This window comes from Lacerta agilis, chromosome 5 (genome assembly GCF_009819535.1).
Source record: "Lacerta agilis isolate rLacAgi1 chromosome 5, rLacAgi1.pri, whole genome shotgun sequence".
NCBI lineage: Eukaryota > Metazoa > Chordata > Lepidosauria > Squamata > Lacertidae > Lacerta > Lacerta agilis.
This window is the reverse complement of record NC_046316.1, coordinates 80125224-80148801: the sequence shown is the minus strand read 5'-3', so window position 1 is coordinate 80148801 and position 23578 is coordinate 80125224. Positions and strand designations below refer to the sequence as shown.

General features: G+C 43.9%; 1 protein-coding gene across 3 annotated transcripts in view; it reads left to right on the top strand.

Moving 5' to 3' along the window:
- The window catches only part of GOLIM4 (golgi integral membrane protein 4), a 53917-nt gene that overhangs the window by 11211 nt on the left and 19128 nt on the right, over positions 1-23578 (top strand). For 2 of the 3 annotated variants that reach the window (XM_033150595.1, XM_033150594.1), the window contains exons 2-6: positions 13622-13696; positions 15503-15552; positions 16476-16529; positions 17313-17463; positions 17679-17761. In XM_033150595.1, coding sequence (XP_033006486.1) covers positions 13622-13696; positions 15503-15552; positions 16476-16529; positions 17313-17463; positions 17679-17761 — 413 coding nt within the window. Of the gene's footprint in view, positions 1-13621; positions 13697-15502; positions 15553-16475; positions 16530-17312; positions 17464-17678; positions 17762-18694; positions 18779-23578 lie in introns of all 3 variants that reach the window. The other variant, XM_033150593.1, reaches the window with a different exon arrangement.

Sequence of the window (23578 nt, the reverse complement as noted above, 5' to 3'; positions counted from 1 at the left end):
AATACAGTGGTACCTTGGGTTACGGACCCAATCCGTTCCAGGGTGCCATCCGCACCCCGAAAAGTCCGTAACCCAAGTGGCGATAACGTGCATGTGTGAAAGCGCGATATCGGGTTTGCCGCATTCAGAACTCAAAAAAACGCAACCTGAAGCACACATAACCCAAGGTATGACTGTAATGTTGGTTTCTTCTTGTTATTTTGCTGTTGTCTCTTAATTGTTTGAATGGCCTCTTTCATGAAATATAAATTCTATTATTATTAATAATAATAGTAATAAAAATCTTCCCAAATCAATGACTATGCTGACTCAGGCCAATATCTGGAGCAGGGGTGGATGAAGGGGGTGCAGTGGGGGCGGGTCGCCCCGGATGCCACCACTGAGGGGAGTGACAAAATGCCGGGTGGCACTCACCACGAGGCCTGCAGCACGCCCGAGCCATGCTTCTCTCCTGGGAGAGACGCAGTGGCTTGGGTACCCACAGGCTCCGCGCTGCCCCAAACGGTCCGCCCACCGCCTCTCCCTCAGCTGTAGGGTGGCTGAGTGGGAAGAGACAGGCAGACTCCTCAGAGGCCCCACGGAGCGTCCTGCCCTGGCTCACCCTGCTCCTGCGGGCAGCTGGCCCTCCCCCTGGGCACAGGGCACACGTGCCGCCGCAGGCACCCGATTGGCTTGCTCCACCACTGATCTGGAGGCATGGTTTGTTAACTTTGCACCTGTAGGACATCTAATGTTTGGGAAGCTTGATGATTATGATGATGGCCGTGTTATGTAGAAAAGCTTAAGCATCTGAAAATACCATCAATGCATCGTTTTCTGCAGGGAAATAACACCGAAGAAAAGCCCTGTTGCTTCAGATCAAAGGACTTCCTGATGCAGTGTCCAATTTCTGTTCAGCTTCTTAAAACCATTGCGGTCAATCTTATACATGTTTATTTTACTTAATTTAAATAGTGATAATTTCGAAGTGGCTTAACAAGAAAAAAAACTGCAGTAAATCACATCTAAACTATAAGCGATCCATGGAATCAAAATACAGTACAGTACTAATTCACAACACTGATGTCTGGCAGGGGTGGACTTCGCTATTTCAAATTTCAGTGGAGCCAAAATTTGGCACCCTCTGTCACAGGCCCTTCCACCCTTTACAGCCACCCCCGGACGTTTCACGGTCTATGAGTGCTGCACCAACGACAAATGGTCCCCAGCTGCTACCCACCAGACTGCTAACTAGACCCTGCTTGCTTCATTTACCACAGACGAGGATAATGTGAACAAAGAAGTTGTTTATTGAGTACAAAAGCTTGTGGTTGCTGATAAATAAAAGGATGTTCAATAAGCTTATAACGGTGGTCCTATACCGGCCTATTACCTCTAAATGATACCGGCCTATTACCTCTAACAGTTAACTAAATACCAATAACAACACGTTTCACAATCTGTTTATCCTCTCTGCTAACTTCCACCAATGCTACACCTCAGACTCTTAAACTCCCAGCTCTCACTCCTGACTCACGCTCTGCTCAACTAACTCAACTCTCCTTCTAACTCTCCACACTTCTAACCCCCTTACTGACCACAGGGAGGGGTGTTTTATACCCAGGCTGAGCCCACCCCTAAGGGTTCTAACTGTCACTAAATTTAACCCCTACCTGGCGTTGGGCTAGTTCTCCACACCCTCACCTTCTGTTCTGCTCAATTCACTACGTCATAGTTGGGATACCCTGCGGCACCCCCTAGGCTTGGCGCCCAGTGTGGCAGATCTGGTCATGCTGCCCTAAAACTTCCTCTTTGTTTGGTATTAATCAGGAAAAGGAACACTGGTGGTAGATTAGGGACACCTTTCTAATTTCAAAACAAAATCGAAAATTCTTTCTAGTAGCACCTTAGAGACCAACTGAGTTTGTTCCTGGTATGAGCTTTCGTGTGCATGCACACTTCTTCAGAAGTTCGTGTGCTTTCGTGTGCATGCACACTTCTTCAGAAGTTCTTCAGAAGAAGTGTGCATGCACACGAAAGCTCATACCAGGAACAAACTCAGTTGGTCTCTAAGGTGCTACTAGAAAGAATTTTCGATTTTGTTTTGACTATGGCAGACCAACACGGCTACCCACCTGTAACTGTTTCTAATTTCATTTTTGCATTTGTACATATATGGCTGCATTTGCACGTGCCACTAAGCCAAACTGCGACTTAGCGCAAATATGCGCCCTTCACACTCCTCCCTAGTCCTTTCAGCTCAGCGTGGTGCAGCAGGTAAGCCAAAGCATCATCTGAACTTGAGGTCATGCCTAAGCTCTCTCCTTCTTAACCATGGGCCAAGGTGTGCTCATAGTTTGCCTTCCTGAGACATAGGAACCAGGCCCATGGCTTGTTGCAGTAAGACGTCTCATAGAGGCAGCAACTGGGCTATCTTTCTTTTAGAACATGTTCCCTTTAGCAGGGCAGGCTCACACCTTGGAGGAAACCATCCGGTTGCCTTTTGAAAAGATGGAAATCTTGGTCAATATTAGCACTGGTTACCTGCTGATTAGATAAGGAAAATACTTGAAGGGCCAGATAATTCTGTATTGCCACATCTTTGACAGGCCAATCTCCTCCGTCTGACCAGTAAAGAACCACATGAGGTTGAGTACCTAGCTCTTGTGTCTGGGAAGCTTATAACCACCTTTGTCCCAGTCACCTGTTTCAGGTTAAAATTGCCTTCAGGTAAATAGGCAAGGAAGTGTCATAAACTCGCATGGTTTTTGTCTCTTGATTACAAAGTCCCCAGTGTGATATGACCAGGGCTTTTTTTTCCAGCCGGAACTCAGTTCCGGCACCTCTCAGGAGGGCGTCATTGCCATTAGAAGAGAATAAGGGAGGCCTTCATGGTGAGTTCCAGCACCTCTTTTTCTAGAAAAACAGCACTGCATATGACAAATCCTGTCCTGAGATATGCAAATCTAGCCTCTGTATCAAATGATGCAGTAATGGCTTTTATTTCAGGGTATCAAGTTTAAGCTATGGGTGCCACAGGCAGTGAGTGTTTGCAGAGCTGCTGGAATATGGCATGATGACTTATGGGCCCGGCTATGGCAGCTTTCCTAGAAAAAAACTTCAGTAAGATTGCAATCTAACAGAGCAATGCAAACACAAGGTCCACCTTGGCACAGGTTTTCCCTCTGCCAGCGAGAATGCCAGAGTGTGCTTCCACAAACAGCAGGCTCGCTGTGGTGTTCCATTGAGCCTTTTGCTGCCGTTCTGGCCAGGGTTAAGGATTGTGCCCTATGTTGATTAAAATCAACACTCTGGATGTGCTAGATTCCTCTGTTGCCTCCTGGGTGTTATGGAGGATGTTTTATTGTACTTGTAAATTCAAATACCAAGGGTGCCAACAGGGTTTTCTGTATGTGATTTGGGCTCTCTGACCCCCACACAAAAGACAACACACATTTGCATGTGCTTTGTGTCACTTGCAAATGTATGCCCTCTTTTCAGATAATAAATAAGATATTCAGAGGAGCCTTTTCTAGCCGCTGTGCAGGTTTTTTCAGGTTCCTTGGAGGGAGAAACTTCTAAATATTTATACAGGAAGACAAATGTGGGTTTTTGTCGCATTTGTTCTATCCCTGGCACCCTTCCTTTTATTAATATTTCCGATTAAATGCCAAAGGGATTGGTTTCTAATTTCCAGCAGCTTAGTTTCATCCCTGGATGGAGCCAATTAACAAACTAATTATTGAATAGCTCTTGTAGTCCAGCACCCTGTACAGACAGTAATCAAAGCTTTACTAATTACATGCATTAGGCATCTTAATTTATTGACATACCCATGAAAAATTATCTCTGTGTTAGCCTAGATGGTCCTCCTTTCTTAATTGCTGGATATTGTGGATGGAAAAAATGTTTTATGGAGTGCTTCCTTATTATGCAAGTTTTAAAAATGGGCCTTTTGTCAAATGTGGGCAGGTGTGGGCTATCTTAATAGAAAAAGCAGCCTATTTCCAAGTGACTAGCAAGGCCCCATCCACCTTACCAAGGGAGTAGCATTTCATACCACTTTAAACTGTCATAGCTTCCCCCAGTGAATTCTGGGAATTGTAGTCTGTTCAGGGTTGTTAAGAGGCCATTCTTCCCCTCACAGTTCCTAGAATTCCCTGGGAAGAGGATTTGATTGTTAAATCTCTGGTAATTGTAGTTATGTGTGGGGAATAGGGGTGTATTAAGAAGTGAGAGCTGGACCATAAAGAAGGCTGATCGCTGAAGAATGATACTTTTGAATTATGGTGCTGGAGGAGACTCTTGAGAGTCCCATGGACTGCAAGAAGATCAAACCTATCCATTCTCAAAGAAATCAGCCCTGAGTCCTCACTAGAAGGACAGATCCTGAAGTTGAGGCTCCAGTACTTTGGCCACCTCATGAGAAGAGAAGACTCCCTGGAAAAGACCCTGATGTTGGGAAAGATGGAGGGCACAAGGAGAAGGGGATGACAGAGGATGAGATGGTTGGACAGTGTTCTTGAAGCTACTAACATGAGTTTGACTAAACTGCGGGAGGCAGTGGAAGACAGGAGTGCCTGGCGTGCTCTGGTCCATGGGATGACAAAAGGTGGACTGGACACGACTAAACAACAACAAACAGTTTTCAGTTCCCTTAAACTACAGTTCCCAGGATTCTTTGGGGGAAGCCATAACTGTTTAAAGTGGTATGAAATGCTACTCCCTTGGTAAGTTTGTTTAAACACTACTCCTCTGCTAAATATGGTTAGTATTCCAGCAACAGCCCCATTGAACTCAAGTGGTCTTACTTTGGAGTCAACTTCTATAGGACTGCAGTGTCATTTGGCTTAAATGTCAGGACTCTAAATGGAAAAAATATGTTTACAGTGAAGGATAAGTCCCCACAGTCTACATTTATCTCTAAAACTCCCTTAGCCAAAAATATTTCTTTCTCCTGAAATAGACACAGTCTGACCAGTTAATTGACCATACCATCTCTACAGATGGCACCAGGGAACTTATAGTAGCAGCAGCAGCAGCAGCAGCAGCAGCAGATGCAGTTGGTGTCAAAACCAGCAAATCTTCCATTCTTCACATGCTTGTTCAGCTCTCAGAACCATCTTTCCATTAGCAGCTTGAAAGTAGTACAGTCATACCTCGGGTTGCGCTCGCTGCGGGATACGAATGCGCCGAACCCGGAAGTACTTCCTGTTTTTGGTGCTCGTGCATGCGCAGAAGCACTAAATTGCACTTTGCACTTGCATAGAAGCGCCGAATTGCGTCATGCGCAGACGCAGTGGCGCGGGTTGCGAATGTGCCTCCCGCACGGATCGCGTTTGCAACCCAAGCATCCACTGTAATCCTATTTGACACTTGTGTAGTGTTTTAAGTATTTAGAGTGCTTTCACATATATTACCCTCTTGTAATCCTTACAATAACATTGTAAAGTTAGTGTGTATTATAGTCCCCCATATTACAGGTGGGCTGACTGAGCCTGAGAGAGAGAGAGAGTGGCTTGCCTGAGGCCCCCTTGCGAGTTCATGGCAGAAGCAAGATCCAAATTCATGACTTCCTGATCTCTGGCATTGTCTGTTAGCCTCAGCAGTACATCAGCTTTGTTCTGTGACGGTCATTCTGATTCTCTGTAAAACAAACCCTCCTTTTCTTCCTAATGTCTCAACAAACAAAACTGATGTGTAAAAATGTTACATGGAAAAAATACGAGAGAGACATTGCACCTTTGTAAATCAAGAAAATATTTAATAAAAAGTACTTTTTTTAAAAAAGGCTCTGTAGTGGATATTACTTGGACTCTTAATACCTGCTGACATAACATGCCCAAAGTGCTAATTGATATCTAAGGTCTTGAATGTGATGCTGTTTCAATTCTATTGTTAGGGGCAATAATGACAAATAATTAAACAACAATGCATGGATGGAGATTCAAAATTGGTGATGCCGTTTTCCCTGGGTTGGGAAGTAGAAACTGACTAATAAACGTTTCCACTTTTCATTCTGGAAATAAAATACTCCTACGGAATTGTTGGAAGTGGACAAGTGAAGTTTTATGCTTCTACACTTGTTTGGACTTGTTGGGCAAGAAGGAAAAGGACTCCTCTTAAATCATGTTGCGAAGCACCCTGCTAATGTATGCTCTAGTAATGCGCAGTTAAATAATTCACAGACTAGAAGGTCTTGTCTAAATTCACTGCTTTGAATTAATGGGAAACTGGTGCATTCCAGTGGGGAAACCTTAATGGTACCTTAGCTAATGAATCCGTTTTGTGACTTGGACTCCTGTTATGTGACTTTCTCCCATCCATCCCTTCCTACCTTCTTGCAGCAGATAATAGTGTGCATCCTTAAGTTGCTCACGTCCTGGGGTTTGCTGTGCATTTCAGAATTTTAAGCCAGGGGATGGAGAACCTCCAGCCCATGGGCCTCATCAGACCCACCAGGCCTCCCCCGTTTGATGCCAGGTGTGGGGTAGATAAATACATGACTGGGCTGTGGTTTCCAGACACCCCATGTCAGCTGATTGTTGGCACCTGCAAAGTCCCTTGAACAATCCTTTGCAAGCCCTGTCAATCAGGGGACTGGAGAGGCTTGCAAATAGGGCTTTGCAGGTGCCAACTATCAGCTGATCATCAGTGCTTGAAAAGCACAGCGCCTTCATCTGCACCCTTTGATTTTAAACCTTGTGGGCAAAAATGGGCCACCTGCTGTCATTGTAACATTGGGTGATTCTCAGGTGGGTGGCCCTGCCCACCTGTCAAATTTGGCCTGTAGGGGTTGGGGAAATAAGGATCTGGTCTGTTGGCCGGATCTAAATCTCCACCTCTTTTTTACACTCCGCACACACACCTCGATCTCTAAGAGAATGTCCTACATCTGGGGGGTAAGAGTATTTTCTACTTGACTTGAAAGCTTCTGCTATTGAATGCCCCCTTCCATGTTCACCTGGCTCCGTGCTGGTGGAGCTGGCACAGATGCTCCTACCAGGTTCCATCCTCTGATCTGCTGGGCACCTCTATTTATCTCTTAGCCCCCACTCTCTTTAAGTCTTGAGCCTCAAAATACCTGGAAATCCTGTGCTTTGCACTTCTAGATAACTCTAAATATGTTGAACGGCGGGAAGCACACACAGGTCATTAAATTTGTGGGTGTGTTTTTTAAATAAAGTTGTGGGGGGGGGGGAGAGAGGCAGAGAGAGATGTAGAGATGTTGTGTAACAAAACTGCTTTGAGGAAGTGGCTTTAACTGTTTTGAGATACTGGTAACCACATCTCCCTCCTGGGTTTTTTTTTTCTCTCTGGCAAGAAATCGTTGGAGATGAGGACTGAGCCAAGAAAAAAAAATACTAGAATCCCATAATGTTTGGTTATAGAATTCTAAAATGTTAGGATCAGATAAGCTCCCTAACATCTTAGAAAACCAACTCCGCTGTCGCATCAAGGATGGAGTGACTTTTGAAACAGAGTCCTAGCCAAAAAAGTGTGGTCTCTAAGTTGCTACTGGAAGGAATTTTTTATTTTATTTTGTTTTGACTATGGCAGACCAACACGGCTACCTACCTGCAACTAGCCAAAAAAGTTGTCTTTAAAGTTATTTATGTTAAAATCAACAACAACAACACTGCTAAGGCAACATTGTGTCCTTAGTTGTTATAGATCTGCACCATGGTTCTTGGTTTCGCCAGAGTAAAATATAGTTTCATATCTGTGCACTCGCTGCGGTTTTAAGTTTAAGGCAGGAGAAAGCAGTGCTTGGTCTGCAGCCCCAGACAAACTTTAAATTGGTAAGTCCCATTGGGCTCACCTCTGAGACTTCCCTGAACTGGTTCCCTCAGGGATGATGGACATTAACATTTCAAAAGACATTGAGAGCATCAGGTTGGAGAGTCTCTAGTGAATTGGTTTTTGTTTTGTTTTTTTGTCTCTAGCAGATGTGAATTATAAAGTTTAAAAGCAAAGAGATGTCAGCCTCTTACCCATAAAGCCTTTTACACATTGCTGCTTGTCCCCAGGATCTGGCAATCAGAGGTGTCTACCTCGCTGCAAATGTCCTTCCTAGATAATAGCCTTTAGTAGACCTATCCTTTCTGAACATTTCTCATCCTTTCGATTGTCATTTTATAATAATGAAGTGGAAGAATAAATGTCCGCCCACTCCAGTTAAGGCTTCCAATATACCAATGACATTAATTATATGAATTTGCAACATGCAAGTTTCTAATAGTGCCCTCTGTACTGAGGTACTTTCTTTATTGAAAGGAAATGAGAGAATGCAGAAGGAATGAATAAGCTCTTGGTTTTCAGAAGCTTCTTACGCCAAGTGGAAAATTTTGGGAGGACAGAGATTCTGCTTTTATACAGTGGGTCTATTTTTTTTTTAAGTGTACATACAAACAGCCGGGGGGGGGGGGGGAATCCAATGCACTTCTAACTTGAAACTTGGAAGAATTCATTCTTAATTAAAATAACACCCATGTTTAATTAGAGTTCCATCTTTCTCTTAATTTTAAAAATAAGAGTAATGAAAAGATGATTTCATCTTTGGGTTTAGAAGTTCACAGTTTTGTAACACCCTGAAACTATGGCTGTGGTGATGAATTGGACCACAGATGTCAGAAGGTCAATGTTTTGCTGGTATTTAAACCAGATTATTTAAACCAGATGTTTCAATATATGCACAGCATTATTTGCTAATTATTAATATTTTTTCATTATTGTTAAGCACTACGCAGACTGTTAAACACTTACAAAGCACCTAAAATTATCTAAGCATTATATATGTAACAAAGGATAAGAGAGTCCCTGCCTGCAGGCCCACAATCTAATAGCCGCGATACAAAAGGAAAAAGGAATAGGGAGGGAAGAGGAAAGCAAGCATTGAGGCAGCTTCTTTTGCACTGGCCAATGGATAGGACCAGGTTTTACTACCCATTGGCATGGTATTCTTTATAAGAGACAAGGTACAGCCTCCCAGTGCCCTTAATGCCCTGGCTGGTGGGAGAGGTCAGAGAGTATGCCTCCCTTTGATTATGCAGTCCTATGGCAATTGAGAGTAACTGGCCTTATTATTACATATCATTATTAGTTGTTATTGCTTTGGGTTTCAGAGGGCAGGGCCAGTCCCTGGCATGTCCAAAAAGTGTATTAAAACTTTGGGGAGTTTTCCATGATCTTATTATAACCAAGCTAAAACATAAGATAGTAGTTTCAATTACAGTGGTACCTTGGGTTGCGGACACGATCTGTTCCGGGGTGCTGGTTGCACCCTGAAAAGTCCGCAACCCGAGTGGCGATATCTCGCATGCGTGGAAGCGCGATATTGCGCGACTTGCGCAGAACGCTTCTGCACGTGTGCGTGCTGTGAAACCCAGAAGTAAACACTTCTGGGTTTGCCGCGTTCGTAACCCATGCTGTTCACAAACCGCAGCGAACGCAACATGAAGTATGACTGTATTATATTTTGATAACTATTCATTATTTACACATAGGGAATAATTGCTTCTGTGATCTTCAGGGTAACATTCCCGCTAAAATCAATCAATAATTTTAAAGTGAGGAGTATTGTCACCATAGTCTGTTTGCACATTTCCACAGGACATTGAGGGAAGTACAGGTGGGAGGCAGAATGCTGAACTGGCAGAATTGTTTCGTTCCAGAAACAGCACCATATTAACACTGCAAAAAGTGTGCCGATCCTTGCTGGACCGAGTATAGAGACTTGGAAACACAGCTGTTCAGGTCATTCCTAGCAGTGTTTCTTTGATTTAAGTTTGTAAGGATGAAACAGGTTGATGGGTTTAGGACAAGCTGAGCAGCTGTTCTAAGTTAAGATAGGGCTGTTGTGTAAGTGAAATGAATACAAACCACCCTCTGAGATGGAATTTAATGAATTGGAGGCTGCTGTCTGGCACACAACTAGCTTGCTTAAATTCCGCTGAGGTCAATGGGAAGAACCAAGGAAGGAAGGGTGAGGATGCGGCCTCTGGGTTGTTATTGGGGAATATGGTTCAGAACACCATGTCTCATTTTCTTTGCAACATCAGGTCGTAAGAACAATATGAGAGCTTTGCTGGACCAGACCAAAGGTCTGTCAAATCCAGCACATTGGTCAGCCAGCTGCCTATGGGAAACCCACAAGCAGGGCATGAGGACAATGTCTGTCTCCTGTTTTTGTTCCCCAAGGAACTTGTACTCAGAGTCATGCTTCCTCTGATCCTGAAGGTAGCATTCAGCTGTCATGAATAGTAGCCATCACTTTATCCCCCAGTAATTTGTAAGTAAAGGTAAAAAGGTAAAGGACCCTTGGACGGTTAAGTCCAGTAAAGGCGACTATGGGTTATGGTGCTCTCAGGCTGAGAGAGCCAGCGTTTGTCCACAGACAGCTTTCTGGGTCATGTGGCCAGCATGACTAAACTGCTTCTGGTGCAACGGAACACCGTGATGGAAACCAGAGTGCACGGAAATGTCGTTTACCTTCCTACCGCAGTGGTACCTATTTATCTACTTTCACTGGTGTGTTTTTGAACAACTAGGTTGGCAGAAGCTGGGACAGAGCAACAGGAGCTCACCACCGTTGCGGGGATTTGAACCGCCGACCTTCCGATCGGCAAGCCCAAGAGGCTCAGTGGTTTAGACCACAGCGCCACCCATGTCCCCTTAGCTGTCCTTCACCACAGGGCAGGTTACAACAATGAAAGATGCAGTAATTAAAACAAATAAGGCAGTAAAGCCATCGCAGCTCAAAGCAGAACAATACAGATTCAAAAAAAGTTGGGGGTCCTGTAAAACGAAATGTCTTAGTAACTTCTGTTAGTGCAAGGATTTATACTTTCACAGCTGAGCATCCCTTCTCCCCCCCCCCCATGCAACTCCTAAATTTGTTCTTGTAGATTGGGGAAAGCTGCAGGGGGAGAACATAAGAACAGCCTGCTGGATCAGGCCAATGGCCCATCTAGTCCAGCATCATGTTCTTACAGAGGCTGTAAGGAAACTTGCAGGCAGGACCTGAGCACAAGAAAAACAACAACCCCGCCATAGTCTCCAGCAACTGGGACTCAGAAGCATTACTGCCTTTGACTGTGGAGACAGAGAACAGCCATTGTGGGGAGTGGGGAAGTTCTTCTGCATTGGATACCACCCTTAACTGTCAAAAGGCCAGAGTAAAGAGGAGCGTCTACAAAATACGATGGAAACTATATAAGGAAAATACTAGGTGCCTCCCTTTGCCTCCCTTTCAACAGGGCCTTCTCTGCCATCCTTAACCCCGGTAGGAAAGGAGGTGGCCTTTCAGATAGTTGGGTCGTATGCTGTTTAAGGAACACAGCCAATACTGAATCAGACCATTGGTCCATCTACCTTGGTATTGTCTACATGAACTGGGAATTTTGGAATTCAGACAGAGGGCAGTCCCAGCCCTACCTGGAGATGTCAAGGATGGTGTTTCCTGCTTGGCAGGGGGTTGGACTGGATGGCCCTTGTGGTCTCCTGCAACTCTATGATTCTATGAACCGGCTCCTACCACAGAGCTGCCCTACATCAAGCAGATAAGACAGTGTTAGGAAGCTGCCTGGTACTGCATCAGACCACCTCAGTATTGTCCACACAGGCTGGCAGCAGCGGCTCTCCAGGGTTTCATACACCTGTCTAACTTGGAGGCAATCAGCACATCTTGGGGTGTTCTATGACTCCCCCACCCCCCTTACTTAACAATCGCTGAGTGAATTATTCACATAATGTGATAATTTGCAATCAAGTCACATCTACTGGGGGTGCGGGTTTGTGGCGGAGAGGCAGTGGAAGATAAAGGCTTTTAATTTTCAATTCCGTTGTGTTCTTTTTCTCCCCTTGCCCATGCTCCAATTAAAGGGTGGAAAGAATGCATAATCAGATTGAAGATAATTCTGACTTTTCTTGATTTATTGCTAGTTCACTTGGCATGTATTGACTGTGTGTTGATGTGTGATTAGGTTTATCATCCCTTTGGGCCACCATTGACGGCTGCCAACTGATTTTTTCCTGTTTATAATGCCAGACCTTCGTATCCCTTTTCCCTCCTGCACTGCACTATGTACATAAGCAGAGGGGAGGGAAACAGCTTCCATTATATGCGTTTTTAAAACACACACATCTGGAATCTTTAAATGATTGCAGCATCTTTCAGTTTAGACCGTTTAAAAAAGCTACATCTTTTGAAATCAGGCGGTAATCTGTGTGAGGATTGCGAGAAGGTCTTAGCACCCTAACGGCATCATCCTGTCGTCTGAAAATAGGAAGTTGCCTTATACCATATCATTTGTCCATTGAACTCCAGTGTGGTGTGATGGTTAGGGTGTCAGACTACAATCTGGGAGACCAGGGTTCAAATCTGTCATGAAGCTCCTTGGGTGACCATGAGTCAATTCACTGTCTCTTAGCACCCCAGGCTTGTTTTGAGGATAGAATGAGGAGGGGGAAAGTCATTTATGCTGTAACCTTGAGCTTCTTGGTGGAAAGATGGGGATGAAATCTAATAGGGAAACAAACAGACAGACTTGGTATTGTCTACACTGACTTGCAGCAGTTTGGTCTTTCTCAGTGCTACCCAGAGATGCTGGTGATCTAGGGACCTTCTGTATGCAAGGCAGATGTTCTGCCACTCAGCTATGGCCCTTCTAGGGCCTAGAAGCCAAGCCTTATGAGGAACGGTTGAAAGAGCTGGGTACGTTTAGCCTTAAACCTAGGTTATGGGCGCAACAACGGAATGCCTAGGCACGCTTTTTATAACAAGAATACAAAGCTGAAAATGAACTGCAGCTAAAATATTATGTTCATCTTTCACATGGTCTAGTCCTTCCCCTTTCCACCCCCCTAAGAGGGTCTCTTCTCCACTCTTCAGAAAGTAGCTGGAAGTGGGGAGGCAGGAAAAGGTCATCCTTTCCTTCCACTCTGAAGTTTTAATCTGAAATCTTAGGTGCAGTACTGTGCCCAGAGCTCAGAAACTGCTCGTGCTAATGAAATTCCCTGTCGCAAAATGAGCCAAGAACAATGGGAGTTTCGAACGCTGCTTCTGAAGAATATTCAGCTTCTCCAGCAGGGGGAAAGATTGTGTGTGTGTGTGTGTGTGTGTGTGCATATGCATACACGTGCAAGCCAGTATAGCCTTGCACTGAGTCACACCATTAGTCCATCTAGCCCAGTGTTATTAACGCAGATTGGCAGCAGATCTCTAGAATTTCTGACAAAAGTTTTTGCCCAACCCTAGCTGGAGATGAACCTTGGATTGAACCCCGAGGCTTTTAACTTGCCAAGCAGATGCTCTGCCATGGAACTACAGCATCTTCCATCGATTAAAGACCAACTGGCAAGATTTCGGCTACATGGATGCATGCAACCTGTAATTTCCCAAAGGCCACATTGTCGATGCACAAATTGCATGGTTTGTGCAACTTCACTGATAGTTCCTGAGAACTTTCTTTTGCTGGTTTTATTATGGATTCCTTCCCTCCTATTCCTTGTATATCCATTATTTATTTATTTTAATTATGTTTTCAAAATGGACAGACACACACACACACACACACATTTTGTTGCCTGTTGAACTACTCCTCATTTACATCCAGTTTATTTTATTTTTTTCCTTTTTCAGTTGTATATGAGCACCGGTCAAGATTAGAGAAATCTTTGCAGAAAGAAAGGCTTGAACATAAGAAAGCAAAAGAAGGTAAAAGATTTTACATTTCACGAAAGGAAAAAGGTTAGGATACAGGAGAAATGTTGTTCCCGCTTGTATTGTTATTACAGGAACACTGTTGCCATCGCGGTTTTCAAAACTCCTTTAAAATAGGTTATGCTTTGCCAAACATTTTTGAAAACAAGAAGTGGCTATTTTTGCTTTGTAGCGATCAAATCTGGAGTTTCTTAATGAGTTTTTACTGCCATCTAGTGGATAAGGATAACAGCAACAGAACTCCATCTGACTATATGAGTGTTTTCCCAAAATAAAGTTTTGATTCTTGCACTCAAAAACACATTTATATTTCTACAGTTATACCTATGGATATATTTCCTGGCCAGTACCCAGAACAGTAGGCAAACACTCTTTGCATAATTCAGGTAACAGTGTCTCCCGGCACCCCATTACAGTGGTGCCCCGCTAGACGAATGCCTCGCTAGACGAAAAACTCGCTAGACGAAGGCATTCGTCTAGCGGAAGGCTGCCCCGCTAGACGAAAAAGTCTATGGGGCTGCCTCGCAAGACGAAATTTTTTTGTCTTTTTTTTCCGTTTTGCGGAGCGCGGCTGCCATTGCCGCTCCGCAAGACGAAAAACCCGCTAGACGAAAATTTTCGCAGAACGAATTATTTTCGTCTAGCGGGGCACCACTGTATAACCATTGCTCATTCGGCTAGGGCTGTGCTTTCTGGGTCATGTTTGCACTTCTGAGATTCCACTGTATCTCTCAGTTGTAGCACAGGCTTAATAAATCAGTCCTGGTAAGTCCTTATTCCGGTGGTGGGTTTAAGCCGCCCCCCCCCCCCAGTCTCTGGATTTGGCCTGTGAGGCTGTTTTGGATAAGTGCATGCCCATGCAGCTGTGGCTTTAATATTTCTGTGTGTGATGGGAAATCCCTGATGTCACAGCACGTGCCTGGCATCCCGTGATGTCAGGCGATTGACAGGTGAGTGGCCCCGCCCACTTGACAAAATGAGTCTGTGGTTGATCAGGTTGCCTATCTCCATATTGGAAACCCTAAGGACAAGTAAATCTTCCCACTAACATGGATTGTGTGTTGCTTGGGAATTGTTGTGTCTATGCATGCAGCATAATTGTGGAGACCTGGTTTGTCCCAGGTGCTCTCACTTGCCTCTTGACATGTGCACAACAAGTGCCTGAAGCTGAATGTGTAAACCAACAGCCTCAGCAGAGTCCATAGCAATAGGTTGTATTCAGCTCACGAGAAGACCCATTGACATTAATGGCTCTAAGTTAGCAACGTCTGTTAATTTTAGTGGGGCTACTCTGAATGGGACTTAGTTATACTGACTAAAACAATGCAACGCTATGATTAATGATCAGCTCCTTCATTGGAATGAGATGCCCAGAGGGACTCTTGAATTTGTCTTTCTTGATCAGGGATGACCTAAACGGAGATGAGCAATGAATTCACCTTGCTGTGTTGTTGAAGAGATTTTCTGCATTTCTTTTGTCTGGGGGAGAGAGATGCAGAAGGTTTCTTCCTCAAAACAGCAAGATGGTTTCATTGTTCATCCTGTTTAGGTCATCTTTCCAATTAGCAAGTAATCTTCCTAATTAAGGATCTAGGAGATGAGACTGATACCACCTGTATGCAGAGATGTTTTGACTTTGTCTCTTGGATGTGTATTATTGTTTTTGCAGTTGATTTATTGTATGACTTTTAAATGTTTAAATACATTGTATGCCGCCCTGATAGCTGTATAGATGGAGCTTATAAATATAAATAGACTTTAGCCTTTTAACATCATTTTCTCTTCCTTTTTGTTTTTAAGACTTTCTGGTTTATAAATTAGAAGCACAAGAAACGCTAAATAAAGGAAGGGTAAGTGAGCAGAAGTAATGAACAAGATGTTTCTGCTTATTGCATAAGCTGAACTGATGATAGAGTTCTGAATGCTCTTGACATTTAACCTGTTCCAAGGTATGAAGAAAAAGGAAAACATACATAATTATAGTTCACAAGAAGTAAGATTACTTGGAGGTTGGCTTGTCCTATGAGGCTTATTAAACAAATTCACAAAGGATAAGGCTATCCGATGATTACTGAGGTTTCCCCTCAGTAGATTTGCTGGCTCCGTTTCTTGGTGTTTTTTTTCCAGAGCGATTTAATTTGGAGAGGGTGATTTTTGGATGCTTGAAGTTAAACAGTGGGAGCTTTTGGTTCCCTTCCCACAGACATGGAGACAAAGGGGTATTGCAACATGCATGTTCTGAAGGTGGAGAGTGATGTCGCGACGTCTAATAAAATTGCTGAGGCTTTGCTACTGCTTCCAGTCCAGAGTTTGACACCTTTGTAGCTCAGTGGCAGAGGATCCTAGGGTCTAGGGTTCAATCCCTGCCATCACTAAGTTGGGCTGAGCATGAAACTCTGAAGCGCTACTATCAGTCAGTACAGTCCGTTGTGAACTAAAAGGACCAATAAACTTCCTATATTCTTCTGTTTTTCCGCCTCATCGCCATCTTGGGGTGTGTGTGTGTTAAAGTTGTTGGTGGAAAATCTGTCTGTGTGACTCGCTGCTAAGTGGCTGAGTAGCGTGGCAGAAAAGCAGTTTGGGTTGGGATTCTGCAGAGTCCAACTTTAGAAGATGTCCTGTGCCCTGTGCTCCTGATATGTGGACAGCCCCATAAGTAGATCCATGGGCAAGTTCAGAGATTCCTAGTATTATAATTTACAGAGGTACTGTAGCTATGCAGGAAGCTGCTGAGTGCGTCAGCTAACTATCTATTACTCTTTTTGTTTTACAGCAAGATTCCAATAGCAGATATGGAGCGCTGAATGTGCAACACCAGATGTTGAAGGTAGATACATGCATCTTCTTAAGCATCCTGTCTTAACAGGGAAGTTAGAAAAAGATGACAACATTTGGCTTCCAGTCCTAGTTGACATTTTTGGGAAATGGATGTCTCCAACACCAGTAGACCTTGGTTGCAAAATGTTTGCTTCCTGGTGATTGTGTGCAAAATTTAAAACTGTTCTGGAAGATGTGTCCCCCAGCATCTGCCTTAATCTTCTGTTGTTCTACACACCGAGAAGTGTTTGACTTGGGGAACACTCTGAAGCAGTGATCTGCCTCACCTACAATCTGAGGTGGTAACAGACCCATCAGAGGACTTTACAACATTGGCAAGATTCAAATTGAATCGCTGATCTGATTTGCACGTAATGCAGAAATAATAATTTAGTGCTGTGCCAATTGTGCTACTCCTTCCCCTCTCCATGTTATGGTTGCAAGGAGGACATTGGAAAGATCCACTTCCTGTTTGAAACTAACCATGGTTTACTGTGGAACTTGAAAAGGATGAACCAATGGAGAGGGAAGGGCAAACCATGGTTCAGCTTTAAGTCCAAATCAAGGCATTGTTAACACTCCCACCAACACTAACCCAAGGTTAATGCTACTCACGGTTTTCATCTTAACCAGACCCGACTCTGTGGCAGTATTGAAATTCCACAGGTCTATGTTAAAACATGCTCTCATCCTGGAATGGGGTTGCCCTGAACGTCCAAATACATAAACTGTCAGCTGGTCAGATAAATAATTCCTTGTGATGTGTCTTGTTCACCCCCACCCCCCTTTGCAGAGCCAGCATGAAGAACTGAGGAAGCAGCACGCAGACCTGGAAGAGGAGCACAGGAGGCAGGGAGATGACTTCAACAGAGTGGTCAATGATCATAAGGAAAAATATATGGAGTTACAGCAAGAGAAGGAACAGGAGCTCTCCAAACTGAAAGGTACAGCATTGTGTTACTAGATTTAAATTCTGGGGAGGGGGAAGAGGGGCCAGGCCGTTCCCTAGAATTGCCACCTGTGTTGGCATTAACTTAGCTTCCATTAGGACTTGACTGCAAATATTTAAATTCGTGAATAATTAGGATGCTCTCTGTCTCTCTCTCTGCTATGTATAAATCTGTCGGATCAATTCTTGTTTGCGTTGAATTTTTAATAGAATCCATGTATAATCTGCGAGAAGAGAACAGGCAGCTGAGGAAAGCCCACCAAGATATTCATACTCAGCTACAAGATGTGAAGGTAAGAACTTGGGCCTCCCAAGGCAAGAGTCGGGGGGGGGGGGCAGGAAGAGAGAAAAATCTCATTGTTTGCAACTGGGAAAATAAGATGATGGTTGCAAATAGATCTTTTCTTGTTTAATGGAAGGAAAGGTGCGATAGGTATGTTTTTCTTAAATGCGCGCACAAACGTGCTGATATTACCTTTTAATTACAGTATTTACTAGCAGCTTCGAACCCGGCATTGCCTGGGAATTCTAAGAAAGCCAAGAATCAGTGCAATTTTGAAACCAGTAGTTAAAATTACTGCAGTTTTGAAAGATTCAGCCTACTAAATTGATCCAGAATGCTGTCCATTTTTAATCCAAGCACACACAAAACCTTTGCTTGTGTTAGGTTAAGTGGTGTTGAAATGCACAGCAAACAAGCAAACAACTTTCCAAAATAGGTAGCAGACCAGGAAAAAAGTACCCAGTGTTGCTCGGGAATTCTAAGAAACCAAAAAACCCTGAGGTTTATAAATGGGTAATGAATTTGCTGGTTTCCTGCCATGTTTGGTTAAAACCAAGGGAGTTCGGAATGGCTCAGTCTGCCATCTTGATTCAAAATGGTTTCCAAACGCTAACGAACACTTCCTTCTCTGTCTCGGGAACAATAATGTCAGATGTGCATAATGTTCTGGTTTAGATGAAACAAAATCCAGCAGTCCCAAATCCATTGGGTCGCAGTCCAAACCCCAAACACAGGGGCAGCACAAGAGGCAAAAACCATAGTTATTTCTGCACAAAAAGGCAACTTTACTGAAGTGTTGGTAAGATGTAAACACACAAAAAATTAATTGTTTAAAAGGCACGTGCTGAATCAGTTAAACAGCTGGCAATCCTAAGATTATTTCTTGGTGTCTGATGAAGTGCATTTGGGATCAACCTTGATGGTGGCGTTTTCTTTTGTGTAGCTGCAGCATAAGAGTTTAATCTCTCAACATGACCAGCTTGTAGTGACGCTGGAAGAACACAAGAGTGCGCTAGAAGCTGCGCAGGTCAGCCAAGAAAATGGCTTTGCATCCACTCTGCTCTTAATGAATGGTGTTTTTGTTTTCATCTATTTAAAAAACCTTCCTAACATTTCTTTCCTCTTTTTTTTTTATTTCTGCTGACCACAACTTTTATGCATGCAAGCTTTTGGTGTGGGGGTGGGGATCTCCGGTTTACAACCAGCTGCCCTCTCGGGGTAAGAAATGCATGCTTCGAAGGATTTCTGCGCTGCCAAAATTATAGCGTAGTAAATTGTTTTTGTTTCTTGACAGCTCCATTATGGGCTCGAGTGAATGCATGCATGTATGGATAAAAACTGCATCTTTCTTTCCTTGTAGTCCAGGAGACTACAAGCTACGACTTCCATGCAGTGGGGCTGTGAGGGTGTTGCTCGGGGGGGCCTGAGCCCCTGGAGCTTTCGCACTGGTCCCCCCCCGGATCATATATACCTTCCCACACCCTTTTTAAAAAGTGACTTGGCTTGCAGGGCTGCTGAATATTCTGCAGAGTACAATTCTGGCGAGGCCCCAGCCACTTTCCATCTCAGTTTGCTCAGAGACCCAAGCCAGCACCTGTGCATATAAATTAGCTCGTGCAAATTTGTGCTAAGGACTTGCAACATGGGAAGCAGAGTCAGACCACGGGTCTCTCTGGCTCGGTATTGTGTCTACAGTGACCTGCAGTGGCTCTCCAGGATTACAGAGACAGTGGTGTTCCCACTGCTACTTAGATTTGCTGGGGACTGAACCTGAGATCTTCCGCATGCAAAGGAGATGATATTATTATATTATTTTATTCAATTTGCATGCCGCCATTCATCTGAAGGTCTTGAGGCGGGTCAAAGAATAAAAATACAAAATGAATGCACAAAATTTTGTTATTCAGTCGTTCAGTCGTGTCCGACTCTTCGTGACCCCATGGACCAGAGCACGCCAGGCACGCCTATCCTTCACTGCCTCTCGCAGTTTGGCCAAACTCATGCACAAAATACATATTAAGAACAAAGCAAACCCATAACCCACACATGCAACAAAATCATCCAATATAACAGGACTAGGCAACACTCTGGACACACTATGACATTCCTCTGCTATAAGAGGAATTATAGTCTCTGCGGGATGCGGGTGGCGCTGTGGTCTAAACCACGGAGCCTCTTAGGCTTGTCAATCAGAAGGTTGGTGGATTGAATCCCTGCGACAGAGTGAGCTCCCATTGCTCTGTCCCAGCTCCTGCCAACCTAGCAGTTCGAAAGCATGCCAGTGCAAGTAGATAAATAGGTACCGTTGCGGCAGGAAGGTAAGCAGAACACTGTGCACTCTGGTTTCCGTCACAGTGTTCTGTTCCACCAAAAGTGGTTTAGTCATGCTGGTCACATCACCTGGAAAGCTGCCTGCGGACAAACACCGACTCCCTCGACCTGAAAGCGAGATGAGCGCCGCAACCCCATAGTCGCCTTTGACTGGACTTAACCGTCCAGGGGTCTTCTACCTTTACCTTTGTAAGAGTGGAGTAAAGGTCCTGGCAGATGCAAGCAACCCGTGGCACAGCGAAGGGGAAGGGCTGTAGCTCAGTACTGGGACACATGCTTGGCATGCAGAAGGTCCCAGTCCCTTGGAACTCCAGGTAAGGCTGGGAAGAACCCCTGCCTGAAACCCTGGAGAGCTGCTAGGTGATTTGTCGTGGTTCCGTATGGTATTCCGAGTGCTGGGCTATACTTGCCTGTCTTCAATTTTCTCGTGATGTGTGCCCTTCACCCTCCAAGGAGCTTCAGGGTTATCTCATTTTATCCTTGAGCAGCCCTGCGAGAGAAGTGAAATCAAGAGATTGCAACTTGGCCAGCACCACCTGGTGAGGTTAGTGGCTTGGCTAGGGCTTTGCATCATTTAATATCCCCCTTCAACATCGAGGTGTGTTTCTCAGAGAGGCTAGCAAAAGTAGCAATTGCGGGGGAGTACAATTTCATGGTGGTGATGTACAAAGTGTACAAACCAATACAGCATGTTTAAAATAAACTCAGGTAGCAGCACCTCATATAGACAGGAACATCAGTCTGTTTTAATTTTTTTTATTTAAAAAGTGCTTATGTTAATAGTAAAGGAACATCCTTTTTTTGCCTGGCACCTACGTTTTAGCAGCCTAGGCACAGGGCTCTAAACTAGCTGCAGTTTCCAGACTGTCTTCAAAGGCAGCCCCACACAAAGTGTATTGAAGCAATCAGGGTGGATAAAAATCAATGATTTTTTAAAAAATAATAATCAAAAAAATCAGATTTTTTTTATTTAAATTGGATTTTTTAAAATAAAATGCTTTTTGAGGAAAATATATTACCATCCAAAGGTTAGTCAATCATGAAATAAAGATTAGTTTTTAATTATGTAGAATAAGGCTGTATATGTTTAAATTTTTTGGTAAATAAATTCCATTAATCCATTCACAATGTCATTTATGCTCTTCCAGAGGTTTTTGTAAGATTATTGGGCAGTTTCTCTGCCTACAAGATATTATCACAGATGCTTGGTTTACTTTTGCAGTTCTCAAAACTGAATTTGACTCAGCAGAGATCACATGGCTCTTCGTCACAGCAAAAATGTTATAACATGAACAGAGTTGAGAAAAAGACCTTAATCCTATTGTTCTACAAACCTATGAATACAGAATCAACCCCTTCAGTGCTAAGTTTCAAGAAGTTCAGTGAATAGAATAGAAACAATATTTTTCTGATTGTTTGGAGTGGAATGGATCTAATAAATCTATTTAAATTGTTATTATTAAGGTAATGATTATTTTTCTCCTTCCTAAGTACAACAGAAAAGTTGTCCAAATATGAATGATTAACCTATTAAACTGGGGATAAAAAAACTAATATGAAAAGTTGTTACTCTAAAAATCTTCATCTATTTGCATAGATAAAGTTATACCAGCAAGAATTAGTCTTTATGTAGAAAACTATGATTTAAATCAAGCCTTACTGACTAGTGATTTAAATCGTGATTTAAATCAGTTTGATTGAAATCAAATCCACCCTGGAAGCAATACAACCTTAAAGTTACCCAGGGGATGGATGATGAGCTTTTGAGTTGCATAGGATAAAGCAAGGAGCCGGGGGGGGGGGAATTGGCAGGATGCTTAAGCAGGGGAAGGAAACCTTGCTGTTTTTTAGGAGCTCAAAGAACTTGAGACAGTTGTTTGCCAAGGGGCTTCTTGCAGTGTAAACTTACTCCAAGGCAGCACCAGATCTATAGCTCAATGGTAGACTGCAGACTTTACATGCAAAGTCCCATTTGTCTCCAGTTTTTAAAAGGAGAAGGTAATGCAAAGGGTGGGGGAGAGACCTCTGCCCAAGATCCTGGAAAAGCACTTGGTAGATAGTCCAGTGATCTGACCTTGGTGAAAGGTAGCTTTTCTGATTCTGCGTTGGTTGAGTGTGGAAAACTCTGTTTCGTCATAAGGCAGAGCAGATATTAAAGTGGTCCTTCGAGTGGGCACTCGCATACCTTTTGGAGTGCGCCCTCAGCCTTGTTTGGCATTGCAGGCGCAACCCTGCTGGGGTTTGGGGGACGCTCCAGGTTATTGGTTTGAGTTGCACCGTGATGAGTTTACAAACACTACTTGGTGGGTTATGTGCTGGATGTACACACACAGGGAGAGGGAGAGGGAGAACTTTCAGTGTGTTTCAAACTTCTTGTTGACGGGGATGGAGTTGCTCCGCTGGAAAATGAACAACACTTTGCATGTGTATGGTGTCCTTTTTCAGAGATGAAACCAGCAGTGTGATAGGAGACTGTGCTCTCTATGGTGTAACCCCTACCCCAAAACCCTCTAGGTTCATAGGCTTTTGTGCAGGTTCCATTTTTCTAAAGGCAACCATGAGACCAAAGAAAAGAGCCTGCATTCTCCCCTAGAAACTAACCTGCTGAACTCTTCTTAAACTGTTGACTGTATCCAGCCTCCAACTTGAAATCCCCTGGCCCCAGTTTTCTGTTTTCCTGTCCCTACAGTTGGTTGGCTTTCTGCGGCCATGAGTGTGCTCAGGCCTTGTTGGGTCAGCTCCCTTTTTCAGTTTCCCGCGCTCCTTTTGCATACTCTGAGGTTCCTCCAAGCCTGTTGTGCGTGGCATCTAGTTGGCCTCTGTGAGAATAGGATGTTGGAGTAGACGGGCCATTGGCTTCATCCGGCAGGCTCTACTTGTGTTCTTGTGCTATTTGGGCTACGTGAGTATTCCTGAAGGAGTGTCTCCACCCTTATCGTTCTGCCCGGACACTGAGGTCCAGTGCCGAGGGCTTTCTGGCAGTTCCCTCACTACGAGGGAGAGGGCCTTCTCGGTAGTGGCACCCGCCCTGTGGAACACCCTCCCACCAGATGTCAAAGAAAAAAACAACTACCAGACTTTTAGAAGACATCTGAAGGCAGCCCTGTTTAGGGAGGCTTTTAATGTTTAATAGATTATTGCATTTTAATGTTCTGTTGGATGCCGCCCAGAGTGGCTGGGGAAACCCAGCCAGATGGGCGGGGTATAAATAAATAAATTGTTGTTGTTGTTGTTGTTGTTGTTGGAACAGCGCTCACTGCCTGAGCATTGCATATGGGGGAATGATGGTGTAGGCATGCCATACAAAGGTCATAGACAGAGTTCCCCTTGCTGGATGGGGAAGAAAATTATGAATGGGGCAGCCATGTATGGCAGCTTCAGCAGTGAACACCCAAAATCACTTTTATTTTTTTTTATAAGGTTTTATTATTATTTTTCCATTAAAACAAAGAAAGAAAAAACATAGCATAAACACCAACATTAACACTATAAAAAC